At 60.2% G+C, this 26,768-nt stretch overlaps 1 protein-coding gene and 1 long non-coding RNA gene across 5 annotated transcripts; both read right to left on the bottom strand.

The window, feature by feature from the left end:
* Nucleotides 1-812: 812 nt before the first annotated feature.
* On the bottom strand, nucleotides 813-5,241 carry LOC118933849 (uncharacterized). 2 transcript variants are annotated; one of them, XR_005033252.2, is made up of 2 exons: nucleotides 5,136-5,241; nucleotides 813-1,494 (listed from the first exon to the last, which is right to left on the bottom strand). It is a non-coding gene; the product is annotated as an uncharacterized LOC118933849 (long non-coding RNA). The 2 variants fall into 2 exon arrangements; XR_005033254.2 differs by having other exon boundaries at nucleotides 813-2,005; nucleotides 5,136-5,163.
* Nucleotides 5,242-6,398: 1,157 nt separating this feature from the next.
* On the bottom strand, nucleotides 6,399-25,796 carry ATG2A (autophagy related 2A). 3 transcript variants are annotated; one of them, XM_036927798.2, is made up of 41 exons: nucleotides 25,519-25,796; nucleotides 23,297-23,459; nucleotides 23,034-23,186; nucleotides 22,773-22,875; nucleotides 22,246-22,381; nucleotides 22,006-22,104; nucleotides 21,614-21,710; nucleotides 21,365-21,529; nucleotides 21,123-21,263; nucleotides 20,385-20,622; nucleotides 20,159-20,303; nucleotides 19,979-20,071; nucleotides 19,402-19,560; nucleotides 19,058-19,301; nucleotides 18,653-18,749; nucleotides 18,397-18,556; nucleotides 17,610-17,752; nucleotides 17,391-17,530; nucleotides 17,125-17,285; nucleotides 16,538-16,688; nucleotides 16,201-16,400; nucleotides 16,023-16,103; nucleotides 15,688-15,794; nucleotides 15,507-15,599; nucleotides 14,459-14,529; nucleotides 14,170-14,246; nucleotides 13,483-13,653; nucleotides 13,217-13,343; nucleotides 12,916-13,130; nucleotides 12,160-12,368; nucleotides 11,764-11,899; nucleotides 10,153-10,359; nucleotides 9,873-9,974; nucleotides 9,718-9,802; nucleotides 9,484-9,616; nucleotides 9,331-9,403; nucleotides 9,043-9,125; nucleotides 8,674-8,795; nucleotides 8,376-8,530; nucleotides 7,136-7,285; nucleotides 6,399-7,047 (listed from the first exon to the last, which is right to left on the bottom strand). In XM_036927798.2, the coding sequence occupies exons 1-41, from the start codon at nucleotides 25,687-25,689 to the stop codon at nucleotides 6,811-6,813; spliced, it is 5,793 nt and encodes a 1,930-aa protein (XP_036783693.2). In that variant the 5' UTR covers nucleotides 25,690-25,796; the 3' UTR covers nucleotides 6,399-6,810. The 3 variants fall into 3 exon arrangements, with proteins under 3 accessions (XP_036783693.2, XP_036783703.2, XP_036783687.2); XM_036927808.2 differs by having other exon boundaries at nucleotides 13,489-13,653; XM_036927792.2 differs by having other exon boundaries at nucleotides 13,489-13,653; nucleotides 17,125-17,530.
* Nucleotides 25,797-26,768: the final 972 nt, after the last annotated feature.

Below are 26,768 nucleotides of genomic sequence, written 5' to 3'. Positions count from 1 at the left end.
CAGAAGAGACGTGACAACCCAATGCGAGGCCTGGTCGGGCCTTGCTGGGACGGTCCTCTGAGGGCGGTCGGTAGATCACGGTATTGCATCACTGTTGCCATGCCTACGTTGGTAACTACTGTGCTTGTGAAAGCAAGCGGATGTCATTAGGCGGTACATGTTGAAATATTTAAGGGTGAAGACTCATGACCTTTGTAACTTACTCTCAAATGGTTCAGAAAAAATGTGTATGTGTGTGTGTGCATGTGAGACAGAGGCAGGAAGGGGGAGAGAGAAAGCAAATGAGGCAAAATATTAACTTGCTGAATCTAAGTGAAGGGTATCTGGGTGGTCTATGTATCATTTCTGCAGCTTTTTTGGAGGTTTTGTAATTGTCAAAAACAGAAACAAAAACGCCTATAAGGAGGTACTCCTCCCTTCAGGCACCACGTGGCCTGATCTAATATTATATTTGCTGCCCCGTGCATGACCTGGTGGTACCAAAGTCCATTTATAGTAAAATGGATAGATCAACTGTATTCTATTGTACAATGGAACAGTATACGACAGTGAATGAACGTGGACAAACTACAGCTCCAGCAAGCACATGTTGACTGCCAGACAGGCAGCAGAATTCATTTATATAATAAACATGCAACAAACCCAGGCAAAATGATCACACCCTGTTTTGGGCTGCATGCATGGATGGGGAACTGCAGAGAGAAAGGCAAGAAGTGGTTACCATGAAGGTTGCGAGTTGTGCATTGGCGAGGGGTCACCTGGAAGAACGTATTTTGTCTGGGGCTCTGCAGCACAGAGATTTTCTTTCTTAACTTGAGTAATAGTTACACAGGGTCTCATAATTACACAAGCATTCACTGTACATTTATGTTTTATGTTTTACACACACATAACAGCTGTAAAAGTCCCATCAGGAACCCCACTTTGTGCCAGGTGGACGCTGTAGAGTGCGGACATCCCCGCGGGCTGGGGAGGAGTCCGTGGGGAGAGGCCCCGCCCAGCTCGGAGGAATGCGGTCTGGCGCGCCCCCTGGTGGTGGCTACAGGGAGCAAGACTTGCCGAAGAGGACGCTACGAGGCGGGAGGGAACAGCCCACCTGCCCCAGGCCTCGCCCCCTTTCCGTGCATTTGTCCTTGTTATTCCTTCCTTCTCCTGTGCTCACGACCTGTCGCTGAGCTTCACCTCTGCGAAAGCTTAATTCAAATTCAGCTCCTTCAGGGAGACTTTCCCTATCACGGCTGCCCAACTCTGATCCTCTTCTCGCCACCCACCTTTCTTGGAGATTGGAAAATGGTTAATTTGCACATATTCTCAGGACACCTCTTCAGTCGGCATTGTGTTCTGTAAAGGTGACGGTGATGAAGATGATGGTGGGCATTGACTGAGGGCCTCCAAACATCTGATGTCTCCCTCCCCACGAACACCTTCTCACATACGGTCGGTCAGTCCTTCAGCATGTGTTATTAAGGACCTACTCTGTGCCAGTCCCCGAGGCTACAGGAAGCAAAAAGTCAGTGGTTCACAGGCTGGGGAGAAACAGCCAGGCATTGGTGATGGAGTGTATTTAAGATGTGTAATGGGGGCCTAAGAAAGGCCACAGAGCATCCTGGGAGCCAGTGAGCGGGGCACCAGGGCAACCAGGCAGGTGTCCTGGAGGCTTGGGAGGAGTGACAGCAGTTTCCAGACTAGGCAAGATGCACACAGGCCCAGGGCCTGTGGAAAAAGCCTACATGTCAGTGGAGATCAAGGTGCCAGTTGGAGAGAGCTGGTTCTACCTCGCTCGGGAGTTGGGACCTGGTCTCCAAGAGCCATCAGAAGCTCTGGAGAAGCCATCGCCTTCCACCCTAAGCCAGTGCTCTGGCCCTAGGTCCTGACAGCCCCTAGAGGGTCAGAGTTCAGCTCTGTACCATTCAGCCAGTGATCTTGAATACTGTACTGAGGAGGTTGGTGTCCAAGGAGGATGAGTGAGTCATGGACTTTGCCCTCAAGGAGCCTGAGACCAGCCCTGGGATTAGATAAGCAGGCAGAGCTCTCAACCCTGGATGGAACGAGATAAGGGGCAGTGGGAGAGGCCCACAGAGCCCAGGAAGAGGAATGGGGCAGCTCCTGCAGATTCATGGCAGGGGAGTCTGAGCTGGGCCTTCACAGAGGAAACAGGGGTGCAGGGATCTGAAGATAGGGCAATGTGCCTCACTACAGTGCTGTAGGGGTTGCAGCGGGGAGCCAGATGCTTGTCAGCTGCATAGGGTCCCCAGAGGGAGAAGGTCCAACTTGGTCTGTGACTTTAGTAAATGCTCATCCTCTCTGAACCTGTATCATCTCCTGAACACGTTCACGACAATTACCTTGCAAAGTTGCTGAGACGATTCCAGATGATTGACATATCCAAGTACCCAGCACACAGAAAGGGTTCAAGAACAAGTTCCTGTTATTAAGCAATTTGGAATTTGCTTCTACATCTGTGTTTCCAATTTAAAAATGTCTACTTTTTTAGCCACAGAAAATTTTTTATTCAAATGAAAATTTCTGCAGAACCCCACTGTCTAAAAACTCAGTGGGAGGCTGTTGGGGAAGCTGGAGCAGGGTGGGTGGGCTTGACCAGTTGGCTGCCTCCTTCACCAGAGTGGCTGCGTTGCGGGGACATGAGACTGGCAAGAGAGAGGACAGAGGGGCAGGGAGGGGAGGCCGGCTCAGGCTCCTTGTCCTGGGCTGGGGGGGTGGGGGTGCGGTGGAAGGAGGGGTTCCAGCACATACTGGGGCCGAGAGCCCTTGGCCTCCCTTGTCCATACTAGACAATGGAGATTCTTCCTTGAGATGTAAGATGGAGGCTTAGGCTCTTCAAACATTTATTAAGACACCCCTGGGCTAGGCCTGGGTGGGGGGCTGAGCTCACAGGTGGTGGGAAGACAGAAACATTGGGTGAGTGCACTGCTCAGGGGAAGTATAGGGTGCTTGGAGATGCTTTGCAGGCACTTAGGATCAAGTGGGCTTCCAGAAGGCTTCCTGGAGGTAGCAAATGCTTGGGCAGAACTTGGAACAGTAAAGGGTGAGCCTGGTAGAGACCGGGAAGGGTGCTCCAGGCCAAGGGAACAGCATGGGCAAAGCACAGAGGCATGCCACAGTGCAACCAATATAGGTGGGAATCTGAAGCAGTTCCGGAGAAATGGAAAGGTGGGAATGAGACAGGCAGGAGTTGGGTCTCGAGGGCTGCGCTCAAGTCTTCATTGCCCAGCAGACACCCCCTAGCCCAGCCCCTTCCCCATCAGGTCCTGGCGGCTGGCATTGAGGCGAACATACCTGTGACCTATGGAATTGGCAGCCAGAGGGGACACGAGAGCACTGGCTGTCAATTCATAGGTCAGAGCCCTGTGCACTCGATCTTGGCAGCCGGCTGACAGCCTGTCACTCTCCTGGGCCTGGAAGAGTGGCTGGGAGGCCCCTGCTGGTCTGCTGGGCAGCAGCTGCCTGTCCTCCTCCGTGGGCACTGGCCTCCATCCCAGATAACAGCAGCCCCACTGGAACCAGTGGGCACTTCCACATGGAGTTGCTGTTACAGGGGGTGGAAGCCGATTGGAGGCCTGGACCCTGCCCACCTGGCATCTCCCTTTGGGCCCACGCCCACCCACCTGACCCCTGGGTCTTCGGGGCCCCAGGTCCGTGGTCTTTTTGAGGCTCCTTATCATCTGAGGCCCACCCCTGGAGTCTGATGCCAGCACTCTACTGGGCGAAGTCCAGCCTCAGCCCCGGAGCTGCTCGTAAAGCCAGGAGTGGCTCTGGTTTACAGCTCACGGGCAGCCTTTGCCCGCCCGACACCCCACACCCTCTGCCCCTAAGTTCTTTATTTCCTCATTTCTTTCCCAACCAAAGCTGAGCCCCAGTTCCAGGTTTGGCCACAGCAGCCTCTGCCCTCTGCCCTTTGCCCACCCTTCCTGCTGTGGCCACAGGGCAGAAGGACTGCGGGGGTCGGCTGGGCATCTGTTGGTCTCTAGGGACCCCTGAGAGCCCAGATTCCTGAGGCCAGCCCTGTAGGAGAAGCTGGAGATGAGACCTAGAGTCAGGCAGGGATGGAGGGAAGACAGAGAAAGGGGGAGAGCGAGGCAGACAGGCCAGAAGGGAAACATGAGACAGGCATGGAAGAGGTCAGGGAGGGCCAGGGAGGGAGAGGGCGTCAGAGGCCCTGGGAAGACGCTGAGGCACAAACTGCTAGCAGGAGGCTCAGACAGGGCTGCATGCAACCACCCAGCTGGAGGAACACTTGGCATCTCAGTGGCCTGAGAGCCGGCAGGGGCCTAGAGGCTGGGTGACCTTGAGCGTGTGACTTAACCTCTCTGAGCTGCTGCTGGTTCATCATATCATTACATCAAACCTTGTGAGACTGTCCTGCACACTGGCCTAGACTGATGGGAAGCCACCCTTTAACCTCTGGGGCCATCCCTACTGTGGGGAAAGGAAGGAGCTGAGCTGGCCCAGGGCCCCGAGGAATAGGCCTTTCTCCTGCGAAGTGTGTTCTCACCCCCGGCAGACAGGCCCTGGCCCAAGAGGCTTCGGTGACATGTTCCAGTGCCAGGCCTACCAAGGCCTAGGGAAGCTTTCAGAGACCCCAAAGATTCTGGAGAGGAAGAGAAGCTAGGATTCTGAGCTTTTAGAGTGGACTTGGGCCATGCCCCCCTTTCCCAGTAGGGGAAACTGGTCCAGAGAGGCAAAGGAGGTCACCTACGGTCACAGAGCAGGGCCTTGGGGTCCAGCCTGCCTGGCAACCTTCCCGAAGTGGGACACGGTCAGGATGGGATGAGGGTATCCCTTGGCAGGAGTCCTCTGCCTGGGAGGACAGGCCTGTAAACGAAGACACGATGGCTGGTGATACTGCCCTCCTACACCCCACGCCTGGCAGGCCCTCCTGAGATGCCTGGGGAGGCCATGGCAGTCCCGGCCCGGGGCTGCAGCTCAGGCAGTCCTGGTTCCACATCCCACAGGTGGGAACTGAGGGCTGGGGCTGGGAAGGCTTGCAGGGTCATCCAGGGGCTGCCTAGGTCACTTCTTCAGAAGGGCTGGGACCCTGCAGACAGGAGGTTGGGCTCGGGAGCACCCTAGGACAGAGGGGCTGTAGGGGTCTGACCACAGGGGCAGGCTCTTACCTGGGCACCTGGCTGGCCTCTGGACACAAGGAGGAAGTGGGGACGCCCAGGGCCCAGTGCCTTTTGAGCCGTTGGCCCAGCCCCTGGCAGCAGTTAATGATTATCTGGCTGCCTGTCAATACTGATCACAAGTGTGGTTGGAAGGGCATGGACCCCTGGACTGTGCCCCAGGAGGGTGGGGCTGTTCCAGGAAGCATCAGGCTGGGCCCCCATCTGCCCCACCTGGTGGCATCAGACCCCAGTCATCTGCAGCCCACCAAGGGCCTACTGCCCCAGGTGACCAAAGGCAGGGAGTACCCCGGGGTCCACCAGGACAAAACTTCTGCCCTGTTCACATGGTGCCCGGATCTCCTAATGAGGAGGGGAAGCCAGGGATGCAGAGAAGAGCTGGGAGGACCTGTTGACCCCAGAGAGGTCCGTGGACGCCCCAGCTAGGTGACAGGGTTCCATGTCTGTGACTCCCAACCTGAGCCATGGTCTCCTCACAGGCCCGCCCGCCCGCCTCCGTGCTGTGCTCCGGGGAGAAAGGAGCAGAAACAAGGGGTGTGTGGGGGTGGGGTGGACAAGGGGCATTTTCCAAACCCATGTCAGTTTCTGCACAAATACCATTGTCAGGGCCCCTTCCAGCCAGAGCTGCCCCAGTGGCCTGCCTGCTCCGGTGCCCTGGACCTGGGACTCTGGGAAGAGGCTTATCACCTGAAGAGCCCTCTGCTAGGGACAGCACAGCAGCCTACAGACGGCCCGGCCTTCCAAGATGGCCTGACCGCCCCTCCTGGTCCCGGGTCACCGAGCAGGAATCATCAGGAGGGACCTGAGGCTCAAACCAAGGGTGTCGCTACAGGTCACGTGGTCGGGGCCTGCGCCTCTCTGGGGCACCCCACAGCCCTGCCCTTTGCTCTGGTCCAGCATCTTCCCGGCCACTCCTGCACACCTGGCCCCAGGTAAGGCAGGATGGGGGGTCTGGCAGGGGTAGAGCCAAGAATCATGGTCTGGGCGAGACGGAATCCAGGCCGCTCCTGTCCCATCAGAAACGGGACCAGGGTGGCACCAGCCCCCACCTCCCCAGTGGGGAACAAGGACCAGCCCAACTAGGCCACAGGGCAGCCAAGGAAGGGAGTACAGGGGTGGGCTGGTGGCTGGGTTAGAGGCCTGGGGGCAAGGAAGGAATGGTGACCCTTGATGGTGCCATGGGAGGTGCTGCATGTAGATGTGGCGATCTGGCCAGGCAGAGGCGAGGCCTTGAAGGTACACAGGACCAGGGGCTGGCGGTGGGCAGTTTATTCCACTTCATGCAGACACTGACCCACACGCTCAAGGAGCTTAAAAATAATACACTGAACCACACGGGGTCTGTCCCACTAGCTCCCTCCAGACACAGAAAGACACTTGGCTGAGTGGGGTTGGGTACAAGAACCTCTGGCCTGGGACAAGACAGCAGTGTGGGCCCAGGCAGTGGTGGAGGCAGTGTCTTTTCTCCCCAGAAGAAAAGTGCAGAGATGGGGCCGAGGCCCCAGGCAGGGAGGCCCTGCCTCTGAAGCCTGGCAGCAGGTGGGCCGGGCAGGGTCCTTCCTGAACTTCCCTGGAGGGCCCGGCCTGCCTGCCTGTGGGCCAAAGCTCTCAGCAGGAGCGGGGTGAGCTGGGTGTGGTGGGCAGCAGCGTCTTTGGTTCCTGGCGATCAGTCCTGGGCCTCGTCTGCGCGCCACTTGAGAGCGTGGTCCTTGTGGGCATCGGGGAGTATCTGGTTTCGCATCCCCCCCAGCAAACTGGACGTGGCCTCTGTGGCCAGAATGAGAGGCTTCACCACCGTGGGGGGCAGCTGGCGGATCACCCCCCCCACAGCGCCCGTCAGCCCCTTCTGCTCATGGCCCCGAGACGCCACATCGCAGATGGTCTGGGCTGTGTCCAGGATGCCCTGTGGAGGTCAGAGGTCAGCACAGAGGTTTACGTGGGGAGGCTGGCATGGATCGACTGGGACTGGGGGCAGGACAGGGCCTCATTACCTCTCGAACCGTGTCGTAGGCCTTGGCCACACCTTCCCGGAGGTCTGCGGGCTGCTGGCCCTTCCGCCTCCGTGTGGGGCGCTTGTCCTGCAGGGAGCGGGGGATGGGCGCCGCCGGGGACAGGATATCATACACGGTCTCTGCTGTGGCCTGTGGGAGTGTTGGGGACACTGGATGAGGAGAGCTGGACTGGGCAAACAGGGCCCAGAGGCCCCCTGAATCAGCCTCCAAAGACCCCGCTGGACCCCAGGGCAGCTCAGGGAACCCACCATCCCACCACGTCCCATAGCCATGCTTTCTGGGGCTGCTCCTGGCATCCTGCTAAGGGTCAGGGGGCTTCAGATGGGGTGCACGCCTCCTGAGGGGATTCTCCTAATGTCCTCCAGACCCAAATGCCTTCTCCTGCCAACTGCCACATCCATGTACCCCCACCCCGTTTGTGGGGTGCCACAGATAGGTGTGCATCTGCCTCCCACAGCCCTGCCTGCCTGGCCTCGCTGGCTCTAGGGGCAGTCCCAGCAGAGGCCTGGGATCCCCCTCACTCAGCCCCATGGGTCCAGTGCGTCCATCACCTGCCTTCAGCCTGCCAGCTCCTAGTTCTGCCCCCCTGCCTCTCTCCCAGCGTCACTCCTTCCCACTACACCCTCCCCTGGCTGTGCCTGCAGGGGGCTCTTGGGAGCCTGCTCATCTCTCCAGCCTCCCCTCTAGAAGCCCCGCTCCAGCTCCATGGGGCTGGGCTTGCAGGTCCCAGAAAGCACTGAGCTCCCCACCTTTGCTCACTCATCCCCCACCCACTACAACTGCTCACAAATGCCTGCCTGTCCCCAAACCTTCCACCACAGGACTCATGGCACTGGATGACAGCTGCTCAGGGGACAGCCCCTGCCCTCTCTGGGGATCCGTCCAGGCCTAGCAAAGCACAGGGCCTGAATGAGCCAGGGCCAGTCTGGGCCACAGTTTCTTTGTCTGTAAATGGAACCACACCCTCTCTCTCCCCTTCAAGACAGCCAGCTGCAGAGACCCAGCAGTCTGCAAAAGCATGGGGGTGCCCACCCTCCCACACGGAACCACTGTGGGCCCCAGGCCAGTCACTCAGCCTCCCCTGTCTGTGACAGTTCTTCACAAAATGAAGCCATGAACCCAGGCTACCCACTCTTAGTAGAGCTTTGGGGTCGGGATCAGGTGCTGTGAAGCTGACCCTCCCTGCCCTGCACGGCCTGGACATGGGGCACCTACTCACCTGGATGGCCTGCACCAGTCGGTTGCTGAGTTCTAGGGCAGCAGAGGCCGTGGACGAGCCGAAGGAGGCGGCCCCCCGCTGAAGCCCCCGCATGAGGCGCCCATCTTTCCTGTACTGCTCGATGGGCAGCCACAGTAGGTCCCGGAACCCTTGGACTAGGGGGATAGAGCTGTCAGATGCCCAAGGCTGCACTGCCCCCGCCCACCCTGTCGTAGGACCTCCACCTATCCCCAGTGGCAGCTTCCAGGCTGCCCAAGAGGAAGAACAGTTTTAAGAGCCTCCAAAGCCAGACACTCACAGAGCTGGACCACCGAGTGCATGGGGCCCACGCCCCCCAGCAGGCCGGGCAGCTGGTTCTTGCGGATATCCTGCAGCCACTCATTGAGAGCATAGCCCAGCACCTTGTCCACGCCCAGGAGCCTGGGAACGGGAGAGGAGGGTGTGGGGGCAGAGCCACACACTGAGGGGGTCACCTTAGGCACCCGAGGTGCTCTGGCCCCACCCATTCCTGTGCAAAGGGGTGACTGAGACTGTTTTCCAGAGGAGAAATTGGGGCTCCAGAGGGGTGATGACTGGGGCCAAGTCACCCAGCCAGCCAGGAAGAGAGCGAAGGGAAGATAGGCAGAGGCTGGAGAGAGGCCGGGAGTGGAGGGCGTGGGGGGCTCACCCATGCCGGCAGCAGAGCCGCTTTAGCTTTAGCTCGGAGCAGTTGAGCTGGGCCAGGCCGATGAGGAGGCCAGCAAAAGTGCCCTGGGGTCACAGAAGGGGTTCAGGTTTACATGATGGGGAACAGGGACCTGCCCAGCCCATGGGAGCCACTGGAGGCCAGTCAGCAGTTGATGGTGCCTAGACACCATCAAGCTCTACACCCCAAAGACCAGGCCATACCTGGGCAGAACAGGGAACCCAGGAAGGACCCAGCCCGTGTGGCCACCCTGCCCACGGCCCCTCTTACCACCTGGTCCATGGAGACGTGCTTGCCATGGTAGTCCAACCAGATGGGCACTTCGGATGTGAAGCGGAACTCCCTGGGGGGCAGGGGTGGGGGGCTTTGGTCACTGACCTGCCTCCCTGTGTCCTGGCCCAGGGCCCCGGCCGGGGGCCCTACCTGAAGTAGATGGGCTGCTGCTCCGAAGAGGAGCTGTGGCCACTGCCTGGAGCCTCCTGGGGGCTGGTGGTCTCTACACCATCAGGCTGCCCTTCCCAGGGGCTGCTGGCGTTTGCTCGGGTCTCAGGGCGAGCTGGGTGGGGAGCACAGACAGGGGGTGGGCCTAGGGACAGGCCCGGGGATGGCTTGGAGGCAGGAGGCCAGCACCCAGCCCTCCCTGGCCCAGCTCCTCACCCTCCGTGGAGCTCTCCGCCGGGACCACGGGGGTGATGCCAGCCACTAGGCTGGTGAAGAAGTCCTTGAGGAAGAGCAGGGCATCCTGCAGCGGAAAGGCGCGGGTCAGGCCCCGAGGGCCCCCCCAGGCCCCGCCCCCGCCCCCGCCCGCTCACCTGGTCCACGTTAAGCCGCAGGGGCATGAGGGAGACTCGGAGGCAGCACTCGGGTCCGCCCAGGCTGGTCGTGGGGGCCACGTGCAACGCTTTGATGGTGAGCTGGGGGCAGAGGGCGGGCTCTGGGCGCCTGCTGGGCTTGGGTCCTGCCCTCGCTGCTCACCCAGTCAGAACCGCCCTGCGCCGGCGGTCCCCTCGGCTAAGGCCGCCTGAGCCCCGCTGTTTGCCCAGGCTACCCAACGCCCAGGCCGGCCCTGCCTGGGGGAGGCGGGGGCCGTACCATGTTGGCGTGGGCGCGCCGCGGCATCCGCTCACTCGTGTGCAGGTACAGGAACTTGTTGATCTGGGAGGAGGCCAGCCGGTCGCGGACCTCCAGCTCCTGCACAATGAACACCTGGCGGGAGAGCGGCTGCTCCTCCAGCTCCCGGCCAGCGCCCGTGGGGGCCGCGGCTGGCTCTGCTGGGTACACCTCGTGCTGGAAGCTTACCTGCGGGCGCACGGAGGCCTGAGCTGGGGAGGCTCCCCTCCCAGCCGCCCTTCCCGTCCCTGGTCCCACCTCGGCCCCTGCCGGGCTGCACCTGCACACCTCCACGTGGCCTGTCCCGCAGGCATTTCCAACCCCAGTCGGCAGCACTGCCTCCCCTTCCTCCCCATTCCGGCAGCCCCATCACCCCAGATGTAAACCTCCCCTTCCGGCTCCCCATCACTGTGGGTGGTCAGTTTTGCTTCCTCAAAACGTCTCCAATCTCTCTGAACCTCTGTCACCTCCATAGCTGCCACCTGGTCTTGGAGTTGCTGTCACCTCTCCCTGGGACAGCCCCTCTACTTTGTCTCCTCCAGCCCCTTCACCACACCCCCAGGGACCTTCGTAAGGCACACACTTGCCCACCTTGAGTTCTGCAAGCCCCTCACCTGGCCTGGCAAAGCCTTGCTCTCTCTCTAAAGCCCACCTCGGCCCTGTTGTCCTGGCCCCACTGGTCTCTCTTCAGCCCCTTGAACAGGTCAAGGCCTTTCTCACCTCCAGGCCCAGGCCCTGGCCTTCCTCTCCCCCTCACCCAGCACTGGCTCCCTGTGCCGTCAGGTCCCAGAGGGGCAGCCCCCTCCCAGAGTTCTCCCAGCACCACCTGCAGGCGGGGGAGTGGGTCTGGCGGGCCACTCTCAGTAGGCGCACCTCCACTACGTCATGTCTTATAGGTCCTGCCTCATACACATCTAGTCCCCCAGCCCAACCTGCGGTTCTTCCCACCGTCAGAATCTTCACCGACCCTCACGACTGCGTCTGCGCCCTGAGCAGCCAGTGATCACGCTGACTGCGTCTCTAGTCAAAGCCCAGACCTCCATGGTCTGCAGGGCCCGGTACCCGCTCGCAGCTCTGGCCTCTCTCCTCCTGCTCTCCTGCATGTTCAGCTCCTGCCCCGTTGGCCTTCTTGCTTCTGGCACGTGCCAGAGCTGCTGCCAGCTTGTGGCCTCTGTGCCCTCTGCCTGAAAACCTCTTCCTGGCTCCCTGCCTCAGGCCTTTGTGCCAACTGCACCTTTGCTGGAGGACTTTGCTGACCTTCCCCAACAGCCCCTGTGCCCCAGGCCTGCTTTATTTTCTCGGAGCATGTATCACACTCCACACTGTATTCATCTTATTTGACTCCCTCTGGTGCTACCATACAAGTGACAGGAAAGCAGGGCTTCTGTCTGCTTTCTCATTGCTGCATCCAGAGCCTGGTGATGGAGGAACGACGCCCGGTGTGCACGCAGCACGGCAGCCACTCCACAAACGCTTGGTGACTCAGCGCGCGACCAGGGCCTGCACCAAGTTCCCAGGAAATGGAGTGCAGGCTGGGCAGCAGGGGTGGGCCCCCCCCACCAGTGGGCCTCTGCACCCTCGCCCCCAGCCCACCTTGCTGAGCTGGATCTCCATGAGGACGTGGTGCTGCCTCCCACTGCCCCCCTGCGTACGCCAGGAGTTCTGGGGTCGGTTGGGGCCGAAGCATCGGGAAGGGGAGCCCCTGGGGCCCATGAGGCCAACTCTTGCCCTGGAAGAGGGACAGGGGATAAGCTGACTCAGGGGGACCCCTTTCCTCATGCGCTCCCCTCAGAGCGGGCTTTCAGCCTGGGGCAGGAGACCCTCTCAGCCCTGGGAGTGGACAAAGAAAGGAAGAACTGAGGCCAGTGAGGTAAGGACATGGTTCAGGGTTCCCCACTGCTGAAGGTCCAAGCTGGACCCCAGCCCTGGTCCCATCTCCTGGGTGGGCAGGCCCCGCTGCCACAGCTGTCACCGCACCCTCCTCCTCACCTGTGGCCAGGGTGGGGGCCAAAGTCTCGACCCCCATAGAGGTGCCAGACGAAGGAGACCTCACGCAGCACCACACGGCTGCTGGGCACTGGGAAGTGGGCGGGCGCCCGCAGCAGGTCCGTGCTGCCCAGCGGCCGTGAGAAGTGCCCGTCCTGCACGATGATGGGGCCCGGATGCAGCTGCGTCACCACGGGCTCCCCATCGCGAGGCTGTGGGAGGAGACCAAGTGAATATATGTGGCATATATGTCTTGCCCAGTCTGGCCTCACCTTCTCTCCTGTCCTCATATCTCCCTCCCCATTCTGGACAAAAGGTGACTCACATGGGCCACCATCCCCAGAACCTGTGCTGTGTGACTGCTCCGTCCAGAGGGGCCTGAGTGCCCCTTGCCCCTGCCAGCCCTGTCTCCCTGGGAGCTGGGTCTTGTTTGCATGTGACATTCCCATGGGCCTGTGGGGGCCAGGAGGTCGGCACCCATGCAGCCAGTTGACTCACACCCTCCCAGTGGCCACCCTGTTGCTCTTGCTCCCGGCTCCATGTCCCAGTTCCTCTGCCCTGGACACCAGGCCTTCTCTCTTCCTCTGGAAATCCATTTGCTTCTCAAAGCCTGGAGTCCGCACATGCCTCCCCGGGAGACCTTCCCAGCCCCTCCTCCCCTGCCTCCCACACCTCTCTAAGCAGGGGCTCTAGAAGGGCACAGGACTGAGTCACCCTCTCCCGCCACTTCTTGGCCTGCCCAGCCTGCCCGCCACACACCGGGACTCCTAGGCCAGGAGCGTCGAGGATGCAGAACTCATCACTGTCCAGAGTGTCTCCATCCCCCTCCTCTTCCTTTTCATCTTCCTTGGCCTCTGAGGGGGACCCCAGGCTGCCCGTGGGGGCTACCACAGGAGGTGACAGGGGCTGGGCCCCACTCCGTTCACCTGGGAACAGGTAGACCGACACTGGAGAGGCCTGAGTGGGGGGGCCACCTGTGGGAGGGAGAGGCCAGTTTCAGGAGAATGTCTGGCATGGGTGCCTGACCGTGTCCACTGGCCCCAAAGCACTCCCACCCCACCTGAAGGCTGGGCCAGCTCCCGCAGGCTGCGCTCCGTGTCCAGGAGGGCGTCGGCCAAGTCCCGCTGGTTGATGAGCGCTGCCTCCACAGGGGGACCCGAGGGCAGGGAGGCAGGGCTCTCGGACAGCTGGGTGGGCGGGGAGGAGCGGTGAATGAGAGACAGGAGGGAGGGGCGCCCTCCAAGGTCCCCCAGTGCCAGGCCCCTGGGGGGTGTGGCAAGGGAGGGGCCTGGCAGAGCTCTGGTAGCCTGTGTGGCCAGGCCTCACCTGTACCTTCTGGCCGGCGATCTCCGTGGGGCTGGGGGGCCGGGGAGGGGGGTGCAGGTCACCTTCACTCATTACGTACTGGAGCAGGTTGACCAGCAGGGCGCAGGAGTCGGCACAGCTGTGCACATGCACCACGTTGTTGGAGCAGCGCAGCTCGAACAGCGGCTGGCTCTGTGGGGGAGGGATGGGGATAGGGATGGGGTGGGGGCGCCAGCAGCCCAGGCTCTGCCCCTGCCACGGTGGCCAGTCTGCCCAACAAGCCCACTCCACAGAGAAGCAAACCGAGCCCGGGGAGTGCAAGGGCTTTGGCAGGGCCGCTAGAGGAGGCAGGAGGCACTCCCCGCATGAAGGGCTTTGCTGCCCACTCCGTATCTCAGGGAGGCGGGGCCTGCGATCTCCATTTTACAGAGGAGGAAACTGGGGACCAACAAGGGCTGTCTGACTCCTGAAGCCCTGCCTTTGCCCCGGCTGCAGCTGCCCTTTGCTGGGGCTCACAGGGAGGGACACCGCAGTGGGCCCAGCCCTTCCCGGGAGGGCCAATAACCGCAGTCCAGCATGAGAAGGGTAGGTGGTGAGCCCAGGCCCAGAGGGCAGAAGACAGCAAGTGGGGAGAGGTGATGCTCTGGAGGCCCCCTGGGCCCTGCATCTGCCCTGGCTCGGGGGACCCTGGGTGGCGGCCGCACTCACCAGTTTGCCCGCGGTGTTCCCCTTCCAGGTTTTGATCACCAGCTCCAAGAGGTCGACGTCCAAGACGCAGACATAATCTGAATAAGAGGCAGAAGTTCCTATGGCCTCCTCCTACCCAGCCCTCAGCCCGCCACCAGAGGGGAGAATGTGGGGCTTATCTGGGTGCAGCCCACGTGTATGGGCACTGAGAACCTGGCCGGCAGCTGGGGGAGGGCATCTGGCTGCTCTGGGTGGGGCTGGGGAACACGGACCCGCTGAGGGAAGGGAGCCCGATCCAGGCCCTGCCCACCTCGCCGCAGATCTGGGGTCTCCACCTCACACTTGTCGGACAGGTATAAGGCCGAGTCGTCGAGGATGAACCTAGTGGGGAACAGGGCTGAGAAGGGCCCCGGGAGCCGCTGCAGGCAGCAGCTCTACAGGAGCCAGCAGGGGAGGGACTCCTAGAGACAGGCAGAGGAGGCACCCACAGAGGCCCCAAGCCCGCGAGAAACTAGCACAGGACCCTCACTGGCCTCGGTGTTCTTGTCTGTACAATGGGGAGATGGTGCCTGGTCTCTGGGTAAGCCCGCACAGCAGGCGCTCATTCCGGCCATAGTGCTTATGGTTCCCCAGCACTTCCTGTTCCTCCACCTCAGCTGGGCTTTTCAGCAGCCCTGGGAGCAAGTGTCCTGTTCCTTGCTGTAACATTCGTTGCTTATAAGTCCTTATTTTAATGCCAACATAATACAAGCTCCTTTAAGATGCCTAAAACATACAGCAATAAAAAATAATCCCTAACCCTCAATTCTGAGAAAAGCACCATATATAATTTCTTCCCGTCTTTTCTATGAAGCCACATAGAGATGTATATAAATACCCCCTTATAAACCTTCATTTTTTTTACACATACTTAGTTTTATATCTTTTTTATTTTTTAGGTAAATATTGTACTATGGCATTACCCCATTTTTTCAATGTTATACTTTCCAACTTGACTTTACTGGTTGGATGGGCCGTGTTTACTGACTCAAATTGTAATTTGGGGGCACTTAGATTTTAAGTTTTGACTGTTTTGAATTCACTACAGAAGCATTTTATTCTACCTCTTTTATCCTTACATCCCTAGGACAACCACCAGAAGCAGGATTATCAGGTCAGAGAGCATCAACACCTTCAAGGCTCTGGTTCAGGAGTCTGACTGCTCCATGGAAGGCGGAACCAATTCCCCTTTTTGAGGGAGGGATCAGCACCCAAATTTAAAGAAAGGCTCAGAGAGTGGCCTGGAAACACACAGCAGGTAGGCAGGACTCTGGGGGAACCCCAGACTCAGCTTGGTGGCAGGACGGGGGGCTGCATACCTCAGCAGGAAGGTGGAGGTGTCCATGATGATGTTGCTGGAGAGGGTGAAGGTCTCAGCGGTGAGGAGGACACGTACAGGGAGGTAGAGGGGCCTAGGGGTCACACTTGCGCTTGGGCAGGCTCCTTGCACGTGAGAGCCTGCCCCCAGCCCCTGGCCCCCAGCCCTCCCAGTCCAGATACCTGTAATCCACGGCACAGGAGAACAGGTGTGTGTGTAGGACCGTAATGACGGCAGGGGGCAGATAGCCCAGCACCGGGTCATCCAGCACATCCAAGAACTCCAACAACTTTGGGGGCCAAGGTGGAAGTGACAGTGAGGATGAGGGGCCTCTTCCCTCGCCTCTTCCCTCTAACACCCCCACCCTAGCGCAGCTCCCCACTTGCTGCCCATCACACCCCCTTGCCCAGGGGCTCTACTAGGATCAGCTCCAGCCTGAGGTCAGCTGGAGCCCAGCCCATGCCCCTCCCACTGGCCTCTGTCTAGACACCTGCCCGCCTACAGCACCATTGCTCACCTGGGAGTGCCAGCTCTGTTCTGGCAGGGCCATGTAGTGGCGCAAGGTGGCTCTCTGCAGCCGCAGTGTCACCAGGAACTCCTGCGGGTGGGACAGTGAGCGCAATTGGAGCCAGCCCACCGTGCACCAGAGCAGCAGTCGTCCAGCCAAGTGGGTGGGCCAGAAGCAGGCATTATACCTTGACATTCTTGTGGGGGTCCAGGTGGATACGAACAGCTGTGGACAGCATGTGGGGGCCCCCGCCTTGGCCCTTGTGGCCTGAGGCTCCCCATTCAGTCACTCTTTCCTCCGATGGGTAGATGGTTGGGGATAGCTGGGCTGGAGGAGCAAAGCTGGGCAGCTCCAGGCGGCTGGGCAGTAGGCAGTCATCCACCACCGCTGGGGAGGCATCTGGTGAGCCCCTTGCCAAGCTGGCCAGTCACCCGCTCCACCCAGGGCCCACACCCCTCCTGAAAGCCCTGCCCCTGTCCAGGGACCCTAGAGAGCCCTGGGCAACTGGCCCCCAGCCCTCACACCTCGGTGGAAGAGCGCTGCCTTTTCAGCTTCCAGGCAGAAGTAGCCAAGTCCTGGCTGGCCTCGGTACTGGGAGACGCTGAAGATGGTGCCTTGCTCTATGTCCAGCACCAGCTCCCCATGCACGGCCTCTAGCCGCTTCCCACCCTCATCCTGCCAACAGAGCATGGGGGTTGGCTTTACCGGCTGCACTCGGCAGCCCCCACACCCTCAGGGACAAGGGGGCCTCCTGGAGCCCTGGCTGACGAGGATCAGCCCTGGCCTTGACCCACACTCCACTGGAGACCTGGGCATTACTGCTTGCTATTGCAGAGGAAGTCACCCCTGCCCTGTCTGCTCCTGTACAGATGGTGCCTTGGATCGAGCAGGCACTGGTAAGTGGCTGATGGGGTGCAATGGGGTGGGGACAGTGTGGCATGGATGGGTGAGTGGGTGGTGGGTGGGTGCTGCTGGCTGTACAGGCCACACTCAGTCCCACTGAGGCCTCCGTTTCCCACCTTTCCACAACTTGGAGCTGCTCACACTAGTTTGTTTTCCTGACAATGGGGGCTCTGGGGAGAGGGGCTCACCTCCCCCAGGCTGCCCTCACCTTGGTCTCACAGAGAGCTGTGATCCGACCCTTCAGCACTGTCACCAGTGTAGAGAAGGTACTCTGGGACTGAGAGCCTGGGGGCTTGGGGGCACGGGGTTGGGGGGTGCCCGATGCCCCTACTGAGAAGAAGTGGGCATCCTCGTCGTCCGAGTCTGAGTCTGGGGTGAGACCAAGAAGCCGAGTGGGAAGGAGGCCTGGGAGGGCTACCCCGACCCTGCCCGCTCTGGGATACGCCGGGGGCCCTGCCAGGGGGCCCCTCCTACCCAGCTTGAAGGCCGACTTGCACATCTTGAAGTTGTCCTGCCAGAAGCCTGAGTGGCCCTGGAAGCTCGGGGGGTGAGCTGTGGGGGCGGGGGGGGGCAGCAGGTCTGCAGGCTCCCACATGAGCAGGTCATTGTTGATCCTGGGATGGGCAGATGCACAGGGTGGTGAGGGTGGCCCGTCCAGGCCCCTGGCCACCCTCCTCTGGCCTGTGTCGCCACCTGTTGTAGAGGCTCTCGTAGACCTCCTTGCTGGGCAGAAAGACATGCGTGCTGGGCAGGAGCACTTCCAGGCTGCACCGTGACAGGGCCAGGGCCCGGCCCTGGAAGGCCCTCATCTCCTCAGGGTCTCCAGGAATCACCATCTGGGCAGGCGGGAAGACGTGAGGGCCTGCTGGGGCTTGGGGATCAGGCCCAGGTCTGCATCCTGACTTCCTCTCACTCACTCATTCGCGTTCATTCATTCATTCACATGAACCCTACTCTGCTGGGACATACGACGGCCATCTCGTGTGAAGCACTGACCCCTGGCCACCCTGCTCTGAGGGCCTCTTGTGTTAATGTCTCTATCCTTACAACGCACTGCGAGACAGGTCACTGTACCCCCTTTCCAGATGAGGAAACTCATCTGTAGTTAACCCTCCAAGGTTAGGCAATCCCCAAGATGGCTCAGCCACTAGGTGGCAGGGTCTGCATTCGAACCAGGCCATTGGACCCAGAGGCCAGGCTCTGCACTGCCTCTCACTCACCCCTCATCACCTTCAGCGAGAGGATCCTGATGAATGCACACAGCTACTGAGTGGCTGATGGGATAGGGTCCTGATCTTCCCAAAACAGGGCTCAGGCCCCTGGGGCCTGTCCCCACTAGTGTCCTCAATTATGGGCCCTACAGGCTGGGGTGCTTCTGACCCCATTGACTCAAGATGATGGAAGAATGAAATCCTCATTGGTCTCCCCAGTCCACAGCCGCCAGTGGCTTCCATGAGACCCAAGGGGTCTGGGATCTCACCTCCTCTGTCTCGTACATGGTCCTCTTGGAGGAGAAGGGTGAGGGCTCGGGCTCCTGCAGCTCGCATGGACTCTCAGCCGACATCTCCAGCTCCTCTCCCTTCTCTGGGGCCACCTCCCACTGTGTGCTGCTGAGCTGGGGGTTCAGGGTCACCACTACCCTGCCAAGGCACAGGCCGGTCATCACCCCCCGACCCCTGGTCCTAATGGCCTCCGACCACCCTCAGTAGCAAAGCCCCGTCCACAGCCCCACTTACTGGGGCAGAAAGTATTTGTGCCCAGGGCTCTTGGGATCCAGGGCTTTGGAAACCCGTAGGCAGGCGACTGGTGGCTTCTCTCCATCTTCGTAGGAGCCTGGAGGGGGTGAGGAGGGGTGAGGGGTTGTCACTGCTGCCTTTCCGCATTTCTTCCCTGGTGCCAGGTGGGACAGGGGGCTGGAGCCTGTTGTTTCCAGTCTGCAGACTTCAGCCCTCCCTCACGCCCACAGTCTGCAGCAGCCCAGGGGCAAAAGGTCCACTCTGTCCACTGCCCAGAGGAGCCCAGGGGCAGGTAATGCTGGCGCCCCACAGAGCTAGTGAGGCCAGGGCCCCTTCCATAGCCTCAAGCCCACCTCTCCAGGCCAGAGGCCCCTGAGCCAGGTGTGGTTTCCCAGGGGCTCTTACCATGTAGATCAGAACAGGTAAGTTCCAAGCGGGTGGGGGCTGGGGGACCAGGCCCACTGCTCAGCTGCGACTGGAACCGGGGCTCACTCAGCTCCAGCAGCAGATGCTCAGCCCGCACAGCCTGGCCCGCCCAGGGGTCCCGCTCAGGCCGCAGGTCAGCAATGGGGAAGCGCAGCTGCAGGGTGGCCCGGGGCGCCGAGAGCCGCACCACTGTCTGCTGCTCAGTTGCTGGTGGGGTCTCTGTCTGTGGGGGTTGGGAGGTTAGATCTGGCGCCAAGGCCCCCCACCTCTGGTTAAAAGCAGGGGATCCAGGCTGCACACCCTGCCCCAGCTGGGCATCTTACCAGCAGGCCGGCAGGTAGTTCAGGGGGGGGTACGGTGGCCAGGTGCAGCAGGGCAGCAAGCCGGTCCAGGGCCCCTAGCTCCACATCCGCCTGGAAGTCGGCCAGGTCCAGGGCCAGTTCTGAGTGACAGTGGCAGGCAGCTGGGCAACGGGGTCGGCTCTGGGGGTGAAGGCAGGATGGGAGGGGACCCCCTTGAGCAAACAGAACACAGAGCCCTCCTGGGTGGTGGGGAAAAGAACTGGGGAAGGGGACCCAGGAGGGAACAGGGAGACCCTCACTACCCTGCTCAGGCAGACAACCATGCTTGCTTAACAAAAGCCACCCAAAACCTGCCACTCCCAGCTTGGAGGGCAGCAGGGGTTTGCTACGAGGAACTGGGGGAGGTCAGTCAGGCTTAAAGAAGGCAGGTACTGGGCCCAACTGCACTTGAGCCTCCCAGATGGGCAGGTGTGCTCTACCTGGAATGCAGGTAAAGAGAGTGGAGGGCAGAAGCAGGGGGGCACGGGGAGGCAGGCACAGGGACATCAAAGCACCATGGCGAACAGCCGGGGGCCCGGGGCCTGGAGGATGGGGTTACCTTGGACACACGGCGCAGGGTCTGCGTGTGGCGCAGGTGGGCACAGGGCCGAGCTGAGGCCTGGGAGCCCAGGCTGCTGGGGAAGCTCAGGATCTGGGATGGGTCACAGGAGGTGAAAGGGTCAGGCTGCAGCCCATGCCTGTCTGAACCTACAGGCCCGCACCTGCCCTGAGCCCTCACCTCTGTGTACTCAGGCTGGGGAGCGCCCCTGGGCCACAGACATTCTAGGACTTCAAGCTGCCCGAAGTGCACTTCTGTGCTGGAGGTCCGCCGGCCCCTGCCTGTTCGCAGCTCCCAGGACAGCTGCACGGCTGCGCCCGTTAGCCTGCAGGAAAGAAGCTGGACATCAGAGGGTGCGCTCAGGGGCTCCGGGAGTCTCTCCTCAGTCCCCTGCCTCAGCTCCTACCGGACATGGCTGCAGGGGCAGGCCCTCTGGAAGCGTGGCCGCAGATGGTGGAAGTCTCGGGAACCGAAGGGCCCCTCCTTGGTGGCATCAAACTCCGTAAAAAAGTGGGTGGTGAGGTCAGGTGGTCCAGGAGGTGGGGCAGAAGTCTGAAGCAAGGTCAGGGTCACGCCCCCCAAGGTCATCTTCAGCAGCGAGTCAGGACGCAGGGTGTCCGGGAGGGGCGTAGGGGCTGTCCTGCCTGGGAGGACAGGGGTTTCATGGGGGGCTCCCTGGAGCTTACAGCACTCCAGGTAGGGTGAAGGTTAGACACCACGCTGGGGGCTGGGAGAAGCTCTGGCCTGGCTGGACTGTGACTCTTGCATGACAGAGGCTGAGTCCGGGCCCAGTCCAACCGTCTCAAGGGGGCCAGAAGGAGCGGAGGTGGTAAAGCCCTCAGCCCAGCACCCAACACACAATCTCTCAGACATCAGTGAAAACATACAGCCTGGTAAGGTCAGATCTTATCATCCCCCTTTTATGGAAGGTGAAACTGAGTCTCCAAGAATTCAAGTACTTGGCCCCAGATCACTGACTGAAACTAGGCTCTGTACGTTGCTTCAACAGCCTCCCCTGAAAGCCTGCAGGGAACCAAGTCACCAAAGGCAGACCTCCAGGCATCACTGGAGGCCTCCCACGTGTAGGTGGCATCACACTGGCACTGAGGCCTCTGCCAGCCATTCCTGCCTCTGCAGCACTCACCGGCTGGGGGGGCCTGGGCAGACGGCCGGCGGGGGGCCACGTCACTGTGCACAGAGGAGCCCAGGTCCACGTTGGAGAGGGACAGCTCAGAGAGGGCGGAGGCCACACTGCTCGTGAGGCCAGCCATGGAGAAGAAGAGGTCTGTGAACCAGGGGTGGGAGGTCAGGGGCAGCAGGGCATGGCCCCAACTCTGCATCTGCACTAGGTGTCCCACCGACTGCTGGGTCTGGCTCCACACCCACCGGCACTGTCCAGGTTGACAAGAGGGTTGGTAAGGGGGTCTGGGCTGAGAGGCTCAGCCACAGCCCCTGCCTGCAGCTGCTGGTTCAGGTCCTGCTCGATCAGCCACAGGTCTTCAGCACCTAGTGGGCGGCTCTTGTTCAGCTTGTCGACCAGGCCCTGGGGGTCTACAGGGAAGGACACCTTGTGTCAGTCCAGGCTGGCCAGCCTGTCCCCCACCTTCTCACCCCTATACCACCCAGAGACCTTACCTGCCAGGCGCATGGCGCTGAGCAGTTCCTGGAGCTGCTGGAGCTGCCGTGGGGTCAGGAGCAGGTGCAGGGAGCCCAGCTGCCCAGCTACCTCCAGCTGGGGGCAGAGGGGGCAACATGGGGCTTACATGCCACCCAGGCCCCGTGAGAGCTGCAACACATCTGCCCTCACCCTGAGGAGGTAGGATGCCGGTTGCCAGGATAAACTCTGTCACCAACTAGCTGTGTGACCCTGGCCACAACTTGACCGCTCTGAGCTCAGTTTCTCCAGCTGCCAAAAAGGCAATAATATCCTCCACTCAATGACCACTCTGTCCTGGGGAAAATCAGCACTGCTGCAGATGCCGCTGAGACGGGACACAGCCCTTCCTCCCCAGGGGCTGGGGACCCACCTTGGGGCCTGGGAAGGCCTCATTCTGCTTCAGTTTCACCATCAGCTCCATGTACCCTGAGCAGCTGCCAATCTGCAAGGGTGGCTCTGGGGGTTGTTCCTGGGAGGCGGAAGGATATAGGAGAGGACACTGAGAAGATGTGGTCTGAGATGGTCAGAAGGGATGGGGGACCATGCAGGCCAAGGGCCGGAGGGGACGGGGGTTAGCTGAAGGGGACTGTCGGGGTCAGAGTTGGCCCACCTGTGTGGGGAGTTCCTCGAAGTGCAGGCGGAGCCCCGCTAGCTGCAGCAGCTTGTGCAGGAAGGCAGGGGGCTGGTGCACATCCACTGGAGGGGCCTGGCTTGGGTCCCGCACTGCCTCGTCACAGTACTCTAGCCTGGGGAGCACAAGGTCAGCTCTGGCCTTCCCCTGGACGCCCCAAGCTGGAGCCCCTTTTTCCGCACACTATTTTGTTCTAGGGGTCTGGGGTCAAGGAGTGGCCTGTAGAGTCGCCACATCATAGCCAGGCCATTCGGGACCTCCAAGGCCAGCGCTAGCATCTCAGACCCTTCTCCTGCCACTCCAGGCCTGCACCACCTGGCCCTGGACACCACCCCTGACTCACAACACAGCCCGCTTCTCCCCGAGGCAGGCACCACCCAGGTCCACCCAGACTTGCCCTCCCTTTCCCAGGAGCCCAGGGGGCAGTGGGGGCAGGGCCAGGGCCATTTGGCAGCCCCACTGCCCCCCTTTCTCATGCCAGCCCACCCCATTCAGCCTGCTCCTACCTCTGCACGTGGACTTCCACCGCCACACCACGCTCCCCACCATCTGGTGAGTGCTCCACCCTCACGACAGTGTCTAGGAAGGTCACCTTGATCCTTCGTAGCACTGAGAGGTGGGGAGAGGTCTTAGGTCAGGTGGAGCAGCAAGGGGCAGGCAGAGTTTCCCTGTAGAGGCAGCAGGTTGGCCATACTACTGTCTGGGGCCCCTGTCCTGTGGGCCATGGAGGGGCAGGGGGGCAGGGGGGTCAGAAAAGTCATGTTTACCAGTCTCGATGGTCTGGGCAAACATCTCCAGTCCCTCCAAGGGCTGTGGTGGCTCAGAGGGCTCGGGCAGCCCGTCCCGCAGGCACTCCTGAGCCAGCTGCAGGCTCGTGGTCATGCATGAGGCCCAGCTCTGTGAGTCGGCAGGCCCTGGCCCTTTGAGCAGGAAGGGGGTCTCAGGGCAGGCAGGTCCAGTTACCTCATGGGTGCCCAGGCCTCCTCCCACTTGTGCTCTCACCCCCATCCTGGCCTTGTCCTTCCCTCACCTGGGCCCTGGCGGGGCTGCAGGATGAGCTGGAGGCCTGATACATGCACGGTGCAGTGGTCGGTGAGCAGCGCAGCCCAGGGCACGGCCACCTCAATGGAGCCCACGAAGCCTTCCACCAGCTCCAGTGGTGATTCTATGGACTCCAGCACCTCGTTCACAGACTGGAGCAAGCAGGGCACAAAGCCAGCTCAGGCAAACCCAAACGTAGCTGCCGCACTCCTTGTCTGGTCGTCCCACTGTAGAGAGCACCCCCCCTCTTCCCTTCCCCCTGCAGGCTATCTACAAAGCCCTACCTCTGCACACGCTGGCCCCTACTCCTGGCCTGCCCTAGTACCCTCATCATCCAAATATAACCAGTCTTTCCAGCCAGAGGAGAGGGAGCTGAAGGATGACGAGGAGGAAAGCAGGTGGAGGGGATGGAAGGTGGTATGTGTCCCAGGCATGAGGACAGTACATGCAGAGGCCCAGGGGAGACCGCAGCAGCTGCACCCCACTCTCACTCTGGGCAAGCATGGAGCTCAAGGCGGGAGTCCAAGAGATGCAGGCGAGGGGGCTGGACTGGGCCAGAGAGGACCCCCCAACTCCTGACACTCTCTCAAGGTTGAGGTCCTGGTTATAAATGGGGGAGCAGCACCCCCAGCCTGGGAGCTCTTTGAGGGAAGGAGCTGACCTGCCTTCTCTGTGTGACCCCAGGCACTCTGTGTGGTGTCACACAGAGAGGGCCTCCTAACCATTTGTTGGATCCATTAATAAAAAAATACCACAGAACTACAAGGCCCATAGAGATCAAGTCTATATTCTTAGAGCCAGAGATGGGGAAACTGTGGCCTAGTAACGGGACTAGTCAAGTCACCCAACACACTATGGGAACTGAGACTGCAACCCAGGCCTTTCTCCTCATCCCAGGGTCCCCAGGCACTTGGCTTCTTCTGGGATCTCCAAGGTAGGGGCTGCAGGCAGAGCACCTGGGAGGAAGGGCCAGCTACTGGGAAGGCACCTGCATTCCACCAGGGCCCAGCTCCTCCCTGGAGGCCAACCGGTCAGCAGCCTAGCTAGAAATCAGTTCAATACCCAACAGGAGGGCAGAGTAGGGCAGGGTGGGAGTGTTTGCAGGACTGGAAGTAGCAAGAGGCAGCCTAGAGGGCTGCCTAGAGGGCCATTTCTTTCAGGTCAGCCTAGAAGGCTGAGGTAGGAGGTCAGAAAAGGCAAGAGGCTACTAGGAAGTGCCCCCAACTCTGGGCTCAGGCGTCTCCTCCTATCCTAACATTTGCTCAGGAAGGCCTGGCCTAACCCTAAAGCCCAGCTCCTCCTGCCCCAAATGCATTGAGGCCAAGCACCCTATTTGGCCATCCAGAAAACCGAGAAGCCCCCCCTGCCATGCCCACCCCCGCTGCTCTGGACAGTAGGGTTGACCCTGTGCCAGCACTGGACTGCTGCCTCTAATTGGTGGCTCCTTTGCAACTTCCCAGGTCAGCTGAGCTGTGATCACCGCCCCTCACTGCCCCCAGCCTCAGGCCTCGGACCCAGACTTTTCTCCCCTCTGCCTCCTCCTCCCTGCCTAAGGCCAGACCTCTCCACCTTTCCTCCAGGGCTTCCCTCCAGTGGGGATGCAGGGCTCTAGGCCCTCCCCAAACACCCTCCAGTCCATCCCACTCTCCCCAAATCAGGAAGTAGGGAGCCGCAGCAGCAGTGACACGAGGTGTTGATCAACACGGGTGCTGACGCGGTTGTTGACATCCACATTCGGAGGCGAACCCCACCCACTGGGCGCAGGACCGAGGGTCAGGAGGTCAGGGCACCTTTCCCGCAGGTTACCTCGGCAGGACTCCGGATCCCTACCAGCCTTCCCCGACCAGATGCAGGGCCCCAACTCTGTCACTGCCCTGGCCCGGCCCCAACAGAGACCCTCTTTACCGTCTCCTCAGCCTCTGACACAACGCTGCCCAACTCAGGCCCCAAATGAGGTGTTCTTATCCCAGCATTCTTCAGACAAGTGACATCCCCCTCCTCAGCCTCAGTTTCTCCTCCTGCAAAGTGGAGGCAGGGACCCTTCCCATTCCACTTCTGGTTCTGGAGATCATCCCGGGTTCCTCTGACGCCTGTAAAGGGCCGGGCTCCCATGGCCTCTCCTGGTCCCCCAGTCCGACCCAGTCGCCGAGAGCCCCAGGTCGCTGCGCCTCCTCCCCACGCCCTTTCCTGGGTTCAGACCAGGCTCCTCACCCAGATCTCCAGGTGGATGTCCCGCAGGGCAACGCTGCCCTTGTACAAATCGAGGCTGAGCTGGTCCAGGCTGAGGTGCTCCTGGAAGAAGTGACCCAAGTAGTGGTGCAGCAAGTAGCGGCAGACCCGCTCTTTCACACAGTTCGACCATGGCCACAGCCATCGTGACATCTCGGAGACCGTCGGGCCCGGGCCTCGTCTGCTCGCGGCAAGCCGGCAATCCCCGTTCGGCTGCGCTGTTCACTACAGCCCCCGGCTTGCCCCGCCGCTTCTCTCAGCTCCAGGCCGCGCCCCCGGACGCTCAGTCACGCCCCCACCCATTGCCATTGGTTACTGCAAAGGGAGAGGCCTAGTGATTGGGTGCAGGGGGCGGGGCCTTATAGCGCCAAAATGGGACTGGGCTGTCTGCACGATATAGTGCTCCCAATCTTGATTTACGCCTGCGTATAAATTCTGCACGAGAGACCTTTAACCTCCCTTCTACAGGCTCTACGAAGGCTGCTGCTTGTGGTCCAGCCCCAAAAAGGACCGCGCATGTGCTGATTTTTCCAACTACTAGAGGTAGTTGGGGAGGACTTAAAGGAACAGTGTCCCGTCAAACTTGGTAAAAATCTTTCCAGAGGAATAGTCGGTTTGAGAGCCCCAGCACACATCTGTAGAAATAATCAAGAGAATAAACATTTGCAGTTTACAAAACACTTTACCATCCTTTATCTCATTCAATCCTCATAACAGCCCTCGAGGATGGAGATTATTGTCTTCATTTTACAGATAACAAAACAGATTTATAGATTGCTGTGAATCATCACTAAGGGGAACTTTTTTTCCCATTCCTCCTCACCTAGGGTGCTTTGCAGGGTCACTGACCCTGCCTTCTCTCTGCAGTTGTTCGAACCTTCAACCCCTCTCTGGAATAATACAAATAGTTTTACATACCTCTAATCCTAAAATTAATAAAAATGGACTCTAAATCTCTTGAGCAGGGGTTTATTGTTTTTGTGCAGTCTGTGAGCTAAGGATGGTTTTTACATTTTAAATAGTTGGAAAAAATCAAAGGAAGAATAGGATTTCATGACATGTGAAAATCATACAGATTGTCACATGGCTGCATCATAAAGTTTTAGTGGAACACAAGACCTCTTAGTCATGAGTGACTTAAGGGATACCCACAGGTAATTATAATTCTATTTTAGCCTTACTAGGAAGATGGACTCTACCATAATCTAATGCCAAAAGTCAGCTTGAAGCAA

Source organism: Manis pentadactyla, chromosome 9 (genome assembly GCF_030020395.1).
Source record: "Manis pentadactyla isolate mManPen7 chromosome 9, mManPen7.hap1, whole genome shotgun sequence".
Classification (NCBI taxonomy): domain Eukaryota; kingdom Metazoa; phylum Chordata; class Mammalia; order Pholidota; family Manidae; genus Manis; species Manis pentadactyla.
Note: the sequence above shows the minus strand (reverse complement) of the source record. Positions and strands in the feature narration are given on the sequence as shown.